The sequence below is a fragment of the Drosophila busckii genome, chromosome 3R (genome assembly GCF_011750605.1).
Source record: "Drosophila busckii strain San Diego stock center, stock number 13000-0081.31 chromosome 3R, ASM1175060v1, whole genome shotgun sequence".
Lineage (NCBI taxonomy): Eukaryota > Metazoa > Arthropoda > Insecta > Diptera > Drosophilidae > Drosophila > Drosophila busckii.
The window spans coordinates 20,735,456-20,750,635 of NC_046607.1; the positions used below are offsets into that span (position 1 = coordinate 20,735,456).

General features: G+C 33.3%; 1 protein-coding gene across 1 annotated transcript; it reads right to left on the reverse strand.

The window, feature by feature from the left end:
* Positions 1-3,650: 3,650 nt before the first annotated feature.
* LOC108602585 (CG7946) lies at positions 3,651-7,373 on the reverse strand. Its single transcript, XM_017990721.1, has 2 exons — positions 7,218-7,373; positions 3,651-4,383 (listed from the first exon to the last, which is right to left on the reverse strand). Exons 1-2 carry the CDS (start codon positions 7,237-7,239, stop codon positions 3,710-3,712), a joined length of 696 nt encoding a protein of 231 aa, XP_017846210.1. The 5' UTR covers positions 7,240-7,373; the 3' UTR covers positions 3,651-3,709.
* Between the last annotated feature and the right edge of the window lie 7,807 nt (positions 7,374-15,180).

The following is a 15,180-nucleotide window of genomic DNA, read 5'->3' on the forward strand; positions in this document are numbered from 1 at the left end:
TGCTTAAGTCAATGTGATTATCAGCAGCAGCGGCAGCAGCAGCTTGTGGTTTTGGCTACGCAGACAACTTGGCGTATACTTGATCATATTTAGCCACAGTCCATTAATCAATTTTATTAATAAATTAACAGGCAGCTCACCTGAGCAGCTAACATGCAACATTGGCTTGTTGCAACGCCAGCAACACACACAGACTGTGGCACATATTTCAATTAATTATTACTGCACTGTTCAATAAGCTTGCGCTGCTGTCCTCTGATATTGTCAGCCGCATTTTAATTACATTTAACACAATGTGCACAACAATGCACAAAAACAATGTACAATGTACCACAAAGCTAACAATATACGACTTTAGTTGGGGTATATAAATGCGCTGGAATTTAGCGCAAACATGTTTGCCAATTAAATTTTTAAAACAAGCCAAAAATTACATTTTTTATAAAATAAAAATCATCAGCAGCCCAAACGTATGCAACAAAAATTGTACAAGCGCCATTTTATAATTTATAACTATGCAGCGCAATTAGAGCGTAAAAAGAATATGCAAATTATTTTATAATTTGTTACTAATTAAATTTATACGCACATATTGTTCAATTAGAAGCAAATGCGATTAAACATGTTTTTAACTTTTGCTGACCCCCCCTTGGGGTAGCCAACAAAACAATAACTAATTTTTTTGTTTTAATTGCAATACAAAGGGCATAAATAATTGCATATGTGCCAACATTTATGTTCATTATTATATGTTAATTAACGTGGACAATATGTGCAAGCGAATAAAACAAATAATTTGACAATTTGTTGTGGTTGAGCATAAGCTCAATGTTGCAATGTGTCGTATACTTAATATGCCATTTAGTTTGAAATGCGTGCACGTCGTGCACTTAATTATTTTTTATACGCTTTTTAATGATTTTCATATCACACACACACACACACAAATAGTTGCTCGTTGGTTGTGCAAAAGTTTCGCCGCCTGTTTGTTTGCATTGGTAATGAGTTTACTTTGGCTGTAAGTTGCGCAAACAGACCAGAGCGGCACCCCAACCCACTCAACCCCACCCCACCCCACTACACAACCAACTCATTGCCTCAAAGCTAAGCGCGTTGAGCAAAAAACTTGTGCATTAAACTTTCGCTTTATTGTAAACTTCTGTCAACAAAATCTTTTTGCCCGCAAAAATGTGTGTGCGCTCTCACTCACACACTCACTTGCGCTCTCACTCGCACTTGCCACACATATGTGCATATATTTTTTTCTCTGTGGTTTGTTTTGGCAAATTGCTTTGCTGACTCTAACTTTGATAAATATACAATTTTTAATTAGTAACAAAATTATTATAAAAAAATTTGCTATTTGCTGCGCTTGCACTTAAAATTTCGTAGCTTGCGCTTTGTATAAATCACAGCTGCTGCTGTTTTGACTTATCGAAAGGTTTGTTGCTGTTGCTGTGAGCGATAAGCTGGCGCTCCCCTTTTAATTTTGATAAACATCAGGCGCCGGCACATAAATTATACAGCCGCAGTTACATTTGTATAGTTCATTATATTTCAATGCTTGTTTGATTTGGCAGCTACCAAAATCAATTCATTAGTGTACCAAAATTTAATAAAATTAGCACAAGTCATAGCCAACTTTAATATACATTAGCGTTGTTGTTGTTGTTGTTGTTGTTGTTGTTGATGAGCAAGCCATGGCTAAGTAGACAACACACACACACACACACACCTATACAAAAAATAAATAAAAACATATACTCTAAGAACTTCAAACAGCTCCAGGGACTTAATGTTGTTGCTGGTCGCGTTTGGACGGCAGCAGCGTTTGCTATAAAAACAAAATCCGCCACTAAGTAGCGGTGCTTATGACATAATAGCATTGGTGCACAGTGGTGCAAAAGCTATGCGAACTGTATGCAAAATAGAACATAAATATCTATAAGTTTATCAAATTTAAAAATAAAAACATCATTTTAACTAATTTTAAATTCAAATTTAAATATTTTATGTAATCTTTGCCTTTTATCGTCGACTGTTCATAGTTGACATTAAATAAATAAATAAAATAAACATAAATCTCGCTAATTTAGGCTTAAAGCAAAATTAATTGATTGATAATAATAATAATTAAGACAGAAAACTGTTTTTTTTTTTCAAAACTAAAGCAGAGCAACACTTTTTATAAGTAGTAGCATTTGTATACTACTATTTACTACGTTCTAAAAAGTTGTAGCATGTGTATACTACTTTTCACTACGTTCTAAAAAGCAGTAGCATTTGTATATTACTTTTTACTACGATCTAGCATTAGTATACTACTGTTTGCTACGTTCTAAAAAATAGTAGCATTTGTATATTACTTTTTACTACGATCTAGAAAGCAGTAGCATTTGTTTATTACCTTTTACTACGATCTAGCATTAGTATACTATTTTTTACTACGTTCTAAAAAGTAGTAGCATGTGTATACTACTTTTCACTACGATCTAGAAAGCAGTAGCATTTGTATATTACTTTTTACTACGATCTAGAAAGTATAAGCATTAGTATACTACTATTTACTACGTTCTAAAAAGTAGCAGCATATGTATGCAACTTTTTAAAAATGGCGATCAGCACTGCTCAACAGCTGAGCTCAACTGTTGCGCTCTGCTAAGCTTAACAGCTGTTAATCGCAAGCTAATTAAACACACTGTCATCCAGCAACAAATGGCGCTAGCTTAAGCTCGCCAACGCCTTGCGCTATTTTCGTTTTAATTTCAAATTTATTAATTTATACCACTGTGCGCGTTTCAAGTTGCTGACAATGGGGACGCCTTGAAAATTGTTCATGTCCTGCTTTGCTTTTAGTTTTTTTTTTTAATGCTGCTTCACGTGTGCGAACAACATTTTAGGTAAATTAAAAAAAAAGCAAAACAAACAAGAATATTATTTGCTTAGCGTACGCCGCTTGTTAGTACATATTTGATTTATAATGTTTATAATGTTGACGAAAAATTGTCGTATAAAAATTATGCGAGGCTAATTTCTTTAAAAGCTTTGGCTGCAGCGCTGTAATCTCAGCTGTGCGTGTGTGTGTGTGACTGTTAACTGTGCATATGTCAGGGCGTTTGAGCTGACAGTTGGCAAAAGTAAATGTCAAATTAATTCGATGCCTTTTACACATGAACACCTTTAGCACAGCTGGCGTCAATTGTAAACAATGGAGCCCAAGCCTGCTGGGCAGGGCAGGGGGCGGACTTCAAAGCCAGCAAAAAGGTGAAGGACAACAATGAGGAGGAGCTGCTGGCTGGCTGGGCTAGCAACGTTACCTGCGCATGCTGCTGGCTGTCAGTTTCATTTATGTTTTCAATCGATTGTGCGGCGCTGATAGCAACGCCCACACACACACACATGCACACAAAGCGCAGCCAATATTGGTTAGATTTTTGACAGCTCAAATTGAATTTGCCTTTGGCCTTTTTGCCTGTCAGCCAAATGCTGTTTGCTTGACCAACCCACAGACAAACATTTCCCATTGTTTAGGTACAAGAATAATTTGTCTAATTTTTTTTTGATTGATTGTTTAGCTCTCGCATTGACATAGGCCAACACACACACACACACACACATATTTGTCACTACAGCGCTTGACATGTTTATTTATTTGTTCTAACTAAAAACATTTTATTTATTTATGGCTTACGCTGCTATTGACTTTGCATTAAGCAATATCCGCAGTATAACGTCTGTAAATTGCAACTAACGCGCTGTATTTATCCCAGAAATTGGGTGTGTGGAAATTTTCGGGAAAAAGTGACGTCATACGTTCCACAAGATAATTAGCCAAGTCTCGCATATGCTCTGCTTCATATCTATCGTTCAAACGACGCGATTTAAAGCGGCACAACTCTTTGATAGCATCCACTGCCTCCTTATTGCGCAACATCAGCAACGGGCTCAACTGGTGCATCTCGAGCAGCTCCTGAAACGCCAATTGAGCTGCCGCATAGTTTTGATTTTGCCGCGTTAAAGTGCGACGCAGTTGATTCACTTGTTGTATAAAAAATGGCTCCACCTCCAGCAATGCGCGTTGGCGTCGCAATTCATAGACAAAATCCAGCTCCCATTTCTTCTGTTTACTTCCCTCGCACATTTGCTCGCTTTCCCTCATTGCATCACTGAAATCTTCATAGGCCAGCGTATCCGCAGTTACGAATCGCGCTTTGCTTTGCTCATTGTAGGGCCAGAGTTTGGCATAAGTTACCTTATAAATGCCTTGAGTCAATACGAACTGCACTTTGGCCTGGCGTTCATGTGAGTTGTCCAAGAGTCTGGCCGGCCATGGTATGTAGCCGGTCATTTGGGCAAATACCAGATCGCCAACAAGAAAATTAACTGCAATATATAAAGTTTATAATAGTTTAAACAAGTCAAATATAAAAGAAGAATTCAGAAGTAGGAATTGGGAAGTAAGAGCTAAGAATTAGGAATAAGGCATTAAGAATTATAAATAAAAAATTCAGGAGTAGCAATTAAATATTAAGAGCTAAGGATTAAGAATGAAGAATTAGGAATCACGAATATGGAAATAAGAATTAATAATTTACAATGAAACAAGTCTGAACTTAACGTAATTCGCTTAGAAACTTTCGAATTTAGAAATAAGAACTAGAAAGTAAGAGCTAAAAATTAGGAATTAAAAATTATGAATAAAGAATTAAGAACTAGGAATTAAAAATTAAGAGCTAAGGATTATAAATAAAGAAAATATAGATGAAGAATTCTGAAATAAGAATTAGGAAGTAAGAGCTAAGCATTAGGAATAAGAAATTAAGAATTATGAATAAATAATGAATTAAAAATTTAAAGATAAGGATTAATAATGAAGAATTAGGAATTAGGAAATAAGAAAAAGAAATTAATAATTAATTTATATATGTTTATATATTTATTCAATGTCAACTATGAACAGTCAACGATAAAAGAAAAATATTACAAAAAATATTTAAAATTATATATAAAAGTATTTAAAATATGTTTTTGTTTTTAAATTTGATAAGCTTATAGATTGGGAGTGGTTTAGCTCAGTACTAATTATTAATAGTTAAAAAAGTTAAAAGAAATATATTAATAATACAATCAGAGGCAATAGAATAAAGTTTGTTGTAATCAGCAATTAAGAATGAATAATTTGAAATCACATAAGAAATAAGAATTAATAATTAACAATGAAGTTGTTTTCAAATTGTTGGAACCTAATTAATTAAATTGCTATAACACTGATTGCTAATTTATTAGAAGTTTGACATGTGCTAATAATGCAGAACTATTTGTTATACTTTAAACTATTTTGTGTTAAAATTTCGTTATACTATTTTGCATGCTTAAGGCATGAGCGGAGTTTAAGCTGGAAATGTCAATTAAGAATTAGGAATTAAGAATTAGGAGTAAAGAATAAAGACTTAGCAACTAAGAATTACAAATAAAGCGTTGAGAATTAAGAATTAACAATTAAGTTGTTTTCCAATTACTGAATGGCTAATTTATTAGAAGAGTGGCTTAAGTTAATAATGCAGAAATATTCGTTTGTTATAATCTATAAATTGTTGTGTATAAATTTCATTAACAAATCATTAATGAGTAGAGCTTGGGTTGGAAAGGAAATGCAACTCTGCTAATAAATTAACTATATATAGTATAGTCTAAGAGCTAAGGATTAAGAATGAAGAATTAGGAATCATTAATCAAATTAGAATTAAGAATTGTTTTCCCATTGCTGGAACTAAATTAAACAAATTGCTAATTTCTTAGCAGAGTGACATGAGCTAATAATGCAGAACTATTTGTTATACTATTAAAATATTTTGTGTTAAAATTTCATTATACTATTTGGCATGATCAAGGCATGAGGCGAGCTGGAAATGCCCATTTCTAAAATATGCCACTCTTCTAGTTATTAACTACATATTTAAACAAATAGCTAAAATTTATTACACGCTTTAAACTAATGCTATATCTTTATCTCTTGCAGCTTAACGAGCAACAATCTCACGCTTAACGGTAAGCAGCTTAAACAATTTTTTAAATCTACATAAACACTGTTTACTCTATCAGCTCTACTTTCAACTCTATAAAGCTCTACTCTACTTTCTACCTATGTCTCTGTCTATTACCTCCCAGTAGATAAATTATGTTCTTGCCATTTAATCTTCTAAAATTTTACAGTCTGCTGCTGTTTGTTGTAAATGTCGTTTTAGTGAAGTTCTTAAGTATATTTCTGTGCTATTGTCCTTTTCATTTTTTTATACATTAAGTTGGCCAAAATGGCCGTGCAACATGTGGCAGCTGCTTAGACGCAACTTGAGCGCCGCTTTGGCTACTGGCGCTGCTAATTTGATTTATATTTATAAAGCCAGAATCATTTGCTTTCGATTGCCGTAATAATAAAGCGTCGTTACATTTAAATAATGACCAAGTCGAGAGACGACGACGCCGACGACGACACTGACGCCCTGGTAATGGCTATGAAAATTCAATTATAACCCAGCCGCAGCCTGTTGGCCACACACACACACACAGAGAGACGCCTGCGAAGAAAGCACATAAAACATGCTGGCCGGCAAGATTAATTGTAGCCTGTGCTGTGCGTATATTACGTAGCGCATACGCCGTGTTGTACATGTGTAAATAAAAAGGCGGCGACGGTGGCGGCCCCATCAACATTGTCGGCTGCTGCGACTGCTTTTTTGGTCATCATATTTAATTCAAGCATAAATTTTTGCACGCATATAAAAAAGGACACGGCAGCGAAAAATAAAAAAGAATTAATACGTTTCGGTTAATTTATGTTTTTGTGGGGACGAGACGAGCGACGAGAAACGTGAAAAATTGCTACGACTACCCGAACCCAATGAGCCACAAACGGCCGTGACGAACGGCCAGACTCAACCCACCAACCCCACACCCCACCTGGCGCTTTTGTCTCGTCACCCTTTTGGGGGGCGGCCAGCTATGACCATTTGGCTGCCTCTTTTGTTGGATAATTACGGCGGCTGTTGCATGCAGTGCGCATGTGTTGGTTAGCTGGACTCACTGACTGTCTGACTGACTGACCCACCTGCTATTGTTCAAACGCGCAGCGCTTGGCTGCATTTTAATTTGTCATAATTTAGCTCGTTCGCTGCCTAATTAGCCAGCAAAAGCGCAAAAAGCAAAAGAGAAAAACTCACCAGCTGATGCGTTCGCAGCCATTTGAAGTCTCCACACTACAGCGCAGTTTGTTGTATCAGCAACTGCAATTTGTTTATTAACAAATTAAATGCAAACAAATATTAATTTACTGTCTACGCAGCGCTGCGTCTCGACGATGATGCGGCACAAAAATGACTGTGACTCTGTTTATTTGTCTAACGTCAGTTCACACACACACACACGCACAATATTAATCGTAAAATGCAACCTTGCAACTGATTTTGAGTTGAATTACAACTGACAAAAGGCAAAATCCGGGAGAGAGCAAAAAAGCTTTGCAGCTCACATGAATTCATTGGAATTGGCTGCTGTTATGTTTGCAAATATTTTGCATAAGAGCGCAGCAGCGCTGGGAGCGAGTAGTTATGTTAGCTGATAAGAGTTAACTTTCCTTTTTTTTTGCTTTTGGCAATTTGCAACACTTGGGGCTAACTATAGTAAAATGTATCGAGTAACTTGTATTCATTAAGTTGCATTTTTTTATTTTTATTTATTTAAATAGACTTTAATTTATATTTTATATTATAATTTTGCTATATTTGAGGTACATAAACTCTATGTTAGGAGATCCTTACATTATAAGACATTATAGCGCATATTTATTATTTATGTCAACAAAATCACAAAAGATATATGACTTAAAGTAGAGTTTACTTCTAATAATATTATATTCGATTATTGATTTATGACAATTTATTTTAATCAAGTATAATGTATAATATAAACAAATCTAAATAATAACTAACTACTAAAGCCATCGAGCTGATCTAACTTATCTATAAGTAAATTTAACGTGAATATTTATTTAGCAAATTGCTCGCAGGTATTATGAGCGAGGAATATTAATTAACTATATAAATTTTTTTTATTTATAATGAAAAGATATAAGTACATAATAATAAATAATAAATAAAATAAATATACCTACTAATAATTAAGTTATTATTTATTTATTTATTTATTTACAAGTTTAGTTATTATAGCAAACTAATATAATAACTAAACTACTAAAGCCATCAAGTAATTAACTTATTAAATTAAATTAAAGTAAAGCGAATATTTATTTAGCTAATTGGCATATGTCAAGTAACCAATAACGAAGCATCTTATAATTAACTTATTATTTATAACATAATAACTAAGTGGCGAGTGCTAGCTACTAAAGCCATCGACTGATTAACTTAATGCATATTTATTTAGCTAATTGGGCTAAGCTGCGCTTTATAATTACTTTTAATTTCTTGTAATGTCAACTAACCAAATATATATCAAATATAATTTTAAATGTATATCAATGTACCTACTAATAAATTAACTTTAATAATTTATTTATTTACAAGCATTAATTATTATACAAACTAATATAATAACTAAAAGTGTTGATTGCTATTGACTGTTTAACTTATTAAATTAAATTAAATGAACTGCATATTTATTTAGCTAATTAGCAGCTGCTCTTATTTTAATTACTTATTATCTAAATGCTTTTAAATGTTTAAGTGGCTTATTATAAGCTAGATTCAGCTTTTTTTGAAAGTGAAATAGAATTTGCAAATAGCTTGAAATTTAGCTTATTTTAATTTTGCTCGTATGTCAAAAAAACAAATTTTACATAAGAGCGTTTATAATGATTTATTTCTGGTATAGCCCTGATCAAAATCAAAGAAGTAATTTTGCTCTATCTTTATAACTATAGAGAATATCATTCTAATATTTATTCAGATGATAAATGATGGACTTTAGCACAAGTTTGCATTAAAATCTCAATTTTAATAAAAAGTGACATGCGATACTTTCGCGGAAATACGTCGATACGGTAATTTATTTCATAATTCAATAAAATTTGCAGGCAATGAACTTTTTTTTTAGCTCTGCACATGAGTTTTGACACAAATTTTGTGTTTAGCTTATTCTAGCTTATTTTTTCTTAATCTAGCTTTTATTGGGTCTCAAAATTTGGCAGCTGTATTTATCATTTCAAGCTGGTTCAACTTTTTTAGCGAGCCAAACATTGTGCTTATCAATTTGTAGCAGTGTTGGAAAACAACTAAACTAAATTGACAATTAAAATTATGTTAACTGTCATTTTTTATATGAAATTTTTACAGCCATTTGCAGTTGATTTACTTAGTAGCTAGGCCTGCCTTACTTTAGTTATTGCTTAGCCTGTTGCATAATAATTAATTATCAAATAAATTAAATAAAAATACAGCGCATTTATCTTAAGCGCTGACGCACTCTTGAGCTTTTGCCTCGCTCTCTTATGCACTAAACTCTGCTAAGTGTCTGCGAATTCGTTGCATGTTGCTGACATGTTAGCCATGTTAGTTGCTAAGCAACAACAGCAGCAGCAGCAGCAGAAGCTACTCAAATGCTTAGCTCAACAGACAGACAAGCCACCCAGCCAGGTAGCTGTGCGCTTTGGCAACCATAATCTGGATGCCTCATCACTTCCGGCATACTCAACACTTGCCACACACTATCGAGCGACTTAATTTTTCAGCCAATAAACCAACAACACGCCAAATAAACTCGACAGCAGCTACAACTGCAACAGCAACGACTACGGACTGGCAACCACATAAATCAATGTCTGAGTTGGCCAAACAAGCCACAATAAAAGCGGTAGTATGCAGCATGCCACAAACCCTTGCCTCAAATCGTTGCCACGTTCGCAGTGACAGAAATTGCAAAATATTTGATTTGTGCTTATTTAATTTGAAATCTTCTAAAGCAGCCGCCCACACAGCAGCGCACACTATATGTGTGTGTGTGTGTGTGTGTGCCTGTGTGTGTGTGCGCTGGCTACTTTGACTGAAGTGCAACGATTTAGATGAATGAGCAGCAACAAACTAGAGCAAGAGCTTTGCCTGCCAGGCGGAGGCGCCACAAGGCGTAGCCAAGCCTTTCAAGTGTGTGTGCGTGTGCGTGCGAGTGTGTGTGTGTGTGCTTCAAGTGTATATTTGCTGCAACTACTCAACTCTATAGCTGATGAATTTTCGTCGTAGCTACAAAGCAACTGCAACTGCAACTGGAGTGCGCCTTGCCACTGGAATTGGCGACTGCTGCTCGTGCTGATGATGGTATGATGACATTGGTAATGCCAAAGGATGCCATTTCATGTTCAATTAGTGTTGCTGCTGCTGCTTCTCGTGCAATCGTCAGCAGCAGCAGCAGCAGCAGCAGCAGCAGCAACAACAGCAGTTCATATAAAATGCCTGCAAGTCTAATTAATTACTGTATCAGCCTGCTGTGTACCACTCGCTCGCTCTATGTATTAGTGTGCTTGTTTGTATGTGTGTGTGTGTCGTTTGGCTTGTGGTTTAACCCGCTAGTTGCCCCAATGGGAGCCCAGCAGCAGCAACATTATTATCAATGTCAGAGGCAACCATTTGGCAGCTGCTGCTGTTTTGTGGTTGTTTGTGCCGGGTCCGGGTCCGGGTCCCGGTCCGTCTGCATGTTCGAGCCCCAGCTAATGACAAAATATGTTGATACTCAAATGGATTTTGGTTAGCGGCTAAATGTTTGTATGCAGCCACTACAATTGACAGCCACCTAAAGCGCACACACACACAATAGTTGTGACTACAGCCGCTCTTGTTACTGTTTATGGTTGCTGCTTTACGATGTGTGCTCAATTAAGCAAAATTAATAAAAAATGTGCAGCGTAGAGGACTTGGAATATTATATTTTAGCATAGACTGCGTGCGCTACTTAAAATAGGCATAAAGTGCAAATAAAATGGCAAGGAAATGTCCAAGAAAAATTTATTTTAAATAATTGTGACTTTTAATGTTGAATTCTGTTAGCTATATGCTATTTATTATAGTAGCTGGCAGCAAGTACTGCATAAATTATATTATAATAATAATCTGCTGCAAATTATTAGTTAAGAGTTAGAGCAGCTCGATATGACAAAAGCAAATTAGAATCAAATGCTGCGGCCAAAGTTATGTTGACAAAAACTACAAAACAAATTAGAAAAAGTATAAAAAAAATTACATAGCTATAAATTTAGGCGCTACAATCATAATTAGTAAATTTTACACTTTTTTATAGTTTTAGCAATAATTTTAATTAATTATTATAGGTCGAGTTGACATGATGAGAAAAACTACAAAAACAAATTAGAAAATTTATAAAAAAATATTGCAAAGCTATAAATTTTTTAATTTACAATAATAATAAGTAAATTAAAAAGTCTTAATATTTATTTTAACAATAATTTTAAATAATTATTATAGGTCAAATTAATGTAGATTGTAGATATGATGAGAAAAACTACAAAAACAAATTAGAAAATTTATAAAAAATATTGCATAGTTTGAAATTTACGCTTTGTTTGCTTTGCTATTTGTTTTAGCAATAATAATATTAATTATTCGAGGTTGAATAGAATTGAATTGAATTAGTTTGCTATCAGATTGAGTTGTATTGATGCAATGTTTAGCTATAAATTTACGCGCTACAATAATAATAAGTAAATTTAATAGTCTTAATATTTTTTTAGGAATAATTTTCATGAATGATTATAGGTCGAATTGCTGTAGATTATAGATATGATGAGAAAACAAATTAGAAAATTTATAGAAAAAATTGCATAGTTTGAAATTTACGCTTTTTAATAATAATTAATAAATTATATAGTTTTAATTTTTTTAGCGTTAATAATATTATTAATCGCGTTGAATTGAATTGAATTAATTTGCTATTAGATTGAGTTGTATTGATGCATTGTTTAGTTATTTAACTAACTTTTAATTAGCTAACAATTCAAATTTGGGATTTACAATAATTTTAATTAATTATTCTAGGTCGAATTGAATTAGATTGCTATTAGTTATCTCAAATTCAGCTGGATTGATGGATTATTTAGTTATTTAACTAACTATTAATTATGTATTAGAATTAATTTGAATAAATTGCAGATGTAGCTCGAATTAGGGATGTGTATTGAAAATAAATGTTATGTATTTAATAACTTTAGCGCTTAATGCTGAAAAACTAGCACAACAAAATGTTGAAGTAACTTCAATCGCTCTCAATTGTCTTGCTTATAAAAAAAAGTTAACTTTTGCTTTATTTATTTCTGCTGCTCTGACTGTTATATTTATGCAACTTTAAGCTACCCCTTTTGCATTTTGTTGCAAAGTGTATGGAAAAAAACTGCGCTGCAAATTGTTGTTGTTAATTTGCATATTGAATTACATGCATTGTTGTTTGTGTGTTGTGTGGCATGCCTTGCGGCAAGCGCTTTTGCTACACTTTTTGATGCCACTTTGAGTGGCATTGACAATGCGCCCAATTGGCAGCTGCCAAAATGACACAAAGGCTTTTGTTAAGCAACAATAAGACAACTTGCAACTAAATAGCGTCAAGCTTATGCAATTTGAGCTTTGATTAAGCCAAACAATTTCGAGTATAAATAAATTTAAAACTTGATTTAGTTGCAGTAGAATTTCCTGCTGGGCTAATGGCAAAAACATTTGGTCAGCAAACGTTTTAATTTCTAAAGTTAGCACAAGTGCAAATTAAATTCTTAACTTAATAAGAGAGAGCGAGATTTTGATTGCCTTTATGTGTGTGTGTGTGTGTGTGTGTGTGCGTTTTGCTTTTAGTGGCAGCTGCACTCACCTTGTTGATGTTGCACAAACTTTTTCAGGGGGGGGGGACTAGCGCACATTAATTAGAAGCTGCCACGGATAGGCAGACACGCTGCACCGAAACTTGCAACACGCGTATGTGTATGTGTGTGTGTGTGTGTTGCAAGTTTGGTTTTGAGTTTTAATTTGAGTTGAAGTGCAAGTTGTTTGCCTGTAAACTGCGCAACAATGAGCAGCAGCTAAAATTAACAGCAGCTAGTAAAGGGTATATGCTAGTCGAGCATTGTTTTAATTATAAAAAATTTTTGTAAATTTTTTTTGTTGCTGCCAAGTCATCAAATTGGTAGTAGAGATGCTTTTAATTAAGGAACTAGCGTCATGCAGCGTGGCGCACAAGCGTTGGGGGTGCTGCTTGCCACTGCATGTGGCAGGTGTTAACTTTTTAAAGTTAGCTTTAAGTTATTTTATTTTGTTACGTTTGAAAGCGCGCTGTACCGTTATAAATAACGCAATCTTCACGCACGTAACAGTAAATGAGGCAACTAATGGGCGCTGCACTGGGCATGGGCGTGGTAAACCGCGTCGCGTCTCATTTAACGCACGTATACAAATAATGAGCGCCAAAATGTACTGATGACCAACAGCGCGTATACATAATGTGTAAAAAAAATGCGCATAGGCTATAAAATATGCTAGCCAAGTATATAAAACAATTAATTTTATAAAATAAATTTTTTTTTGAGTTTTTATATATTTTTAATTGCAGCGTAATTCAATATTTGCTTGCTAAGCTGCAGTTTAAATTTAGTAAATAAAGCAATTAATTTTATATTAATTTACAATTAAAATAAATTTTTTTTATATATTTTATATATTTTTAATTGCAGCGTAATTCAATATTTGCTTGCATTTATTTTTTTTTTAGTCTAGCATACCCTATATTTGTGTCTAAAGGTCATTACAGTTACACGCTGCGTGTGTTTTGTAAATAAAATAAAATGAAATGTTTTATCAACGTGCCAAGCGCACTAAACAGACAACAACAGAGCCAACTTGACTGATGTTGCTTTGACCAGCGAGCAGGAGCAGGAGCAGGAGCAGGACTCGCCGCCCTTATTATCGCCACACACACCATGTGATATTTGTTGTTGTAATTGTTTTGCTGCTGTTGTTGTTGTCGTAAATGCGAAGATAGATTGCAATTGCCACAGGCCCATTACCAATGGAAATTACGAGCCGAGTCCAACCCTCCTCATTGTCATTAAATTAAAAATAAACGACAATATTTTATGCGCCTATAAATATGCAACGCACAAAACAAACTTGCAACATTAAGTGTAGCAGCTGTTTTATTATTTATACGCCTCGTTGTTTGTTTGTCTCGCCTTTTGTTTTTCTTTGTTTTTAGTAGTTGCCACAGGTGTGGCTAAGATTGAAGACAACTGATTTGCTTAAGCCTTCAAATTTTAAGCCATAAATATTGCTTACAAATATTTGTAAGTCACTTTTGCAAAAATTTTAGTCTGCCACAATAAATTTGCATAGATTTTGATTTACTTAACAATGGATTTATGTTTGTGCAATTTACAACCAAAAAGTAAAGTTTGCAAATGACTTAACTTGGGCTAAGTCAATTGCAAAAATATACAAAGAAAATTTATAACTATAATTTATGGGTACTAACGAAAAATATTAATAAAAAATTATAGAACTTTAGGCACTTTTATTTGATATAATTTGAATTTTGAATGTAACAATAAATAATTAATTTTTGAGACAAGCACAAATACAAAAATATATTCAATTTAATAAATAAATACAAATTATGCACGTTTATTTTATATAATTTGAATTTTGGCTGCTAAAAATGTAATAAAAATAAATAAATAAAAATTAGAACTTTAGGCACGTTTATTGCTTATAATTTGAATTTTGGCTCATAAAAATTTAATACAAAAATTAATTTATTTTTTAGACAGGCAAAAATATAAAAATATATTCAATTTAATAAATAAATAAAAACTATAGAGCTTTAGGCACGTTTATTGCTTATAATTTGAATTTTAGCTAAAATATATTCAATTTAATAAATAAATAAAAATTATAGAACTTTAGGCACGTTTGTTTTATATAATTTGATTTTGGCTGCTAAAAATTTAATAAAAATATAATTTAAAAATATTTTCTCTGCAGTACAATTTTATTTGCTAAAAATGTAATACAAAAATTAATTTATTAGCTATGATTTATAATTTATTTATTATTTTAACAAAAATATATTTTCTTTTAACGCATTTCAATTTTAATTGCTAAAAATGTAGTACAAAAATATTTTGTA

Coding starts and splice junctions, on each gene's coding strand:
- LOC108602585 (XM_017990721.1), bottom strand. CDS start 7,239: ATGGCTGCGAACGCATCAGCTG. Junction 4,384..7,217: donor GGCTGCGAACGCATCAGCTG/GTGAGTTTTTCT, acceptor TATATATTGCAG/TTAATTTTCTTGTTGGCGAT.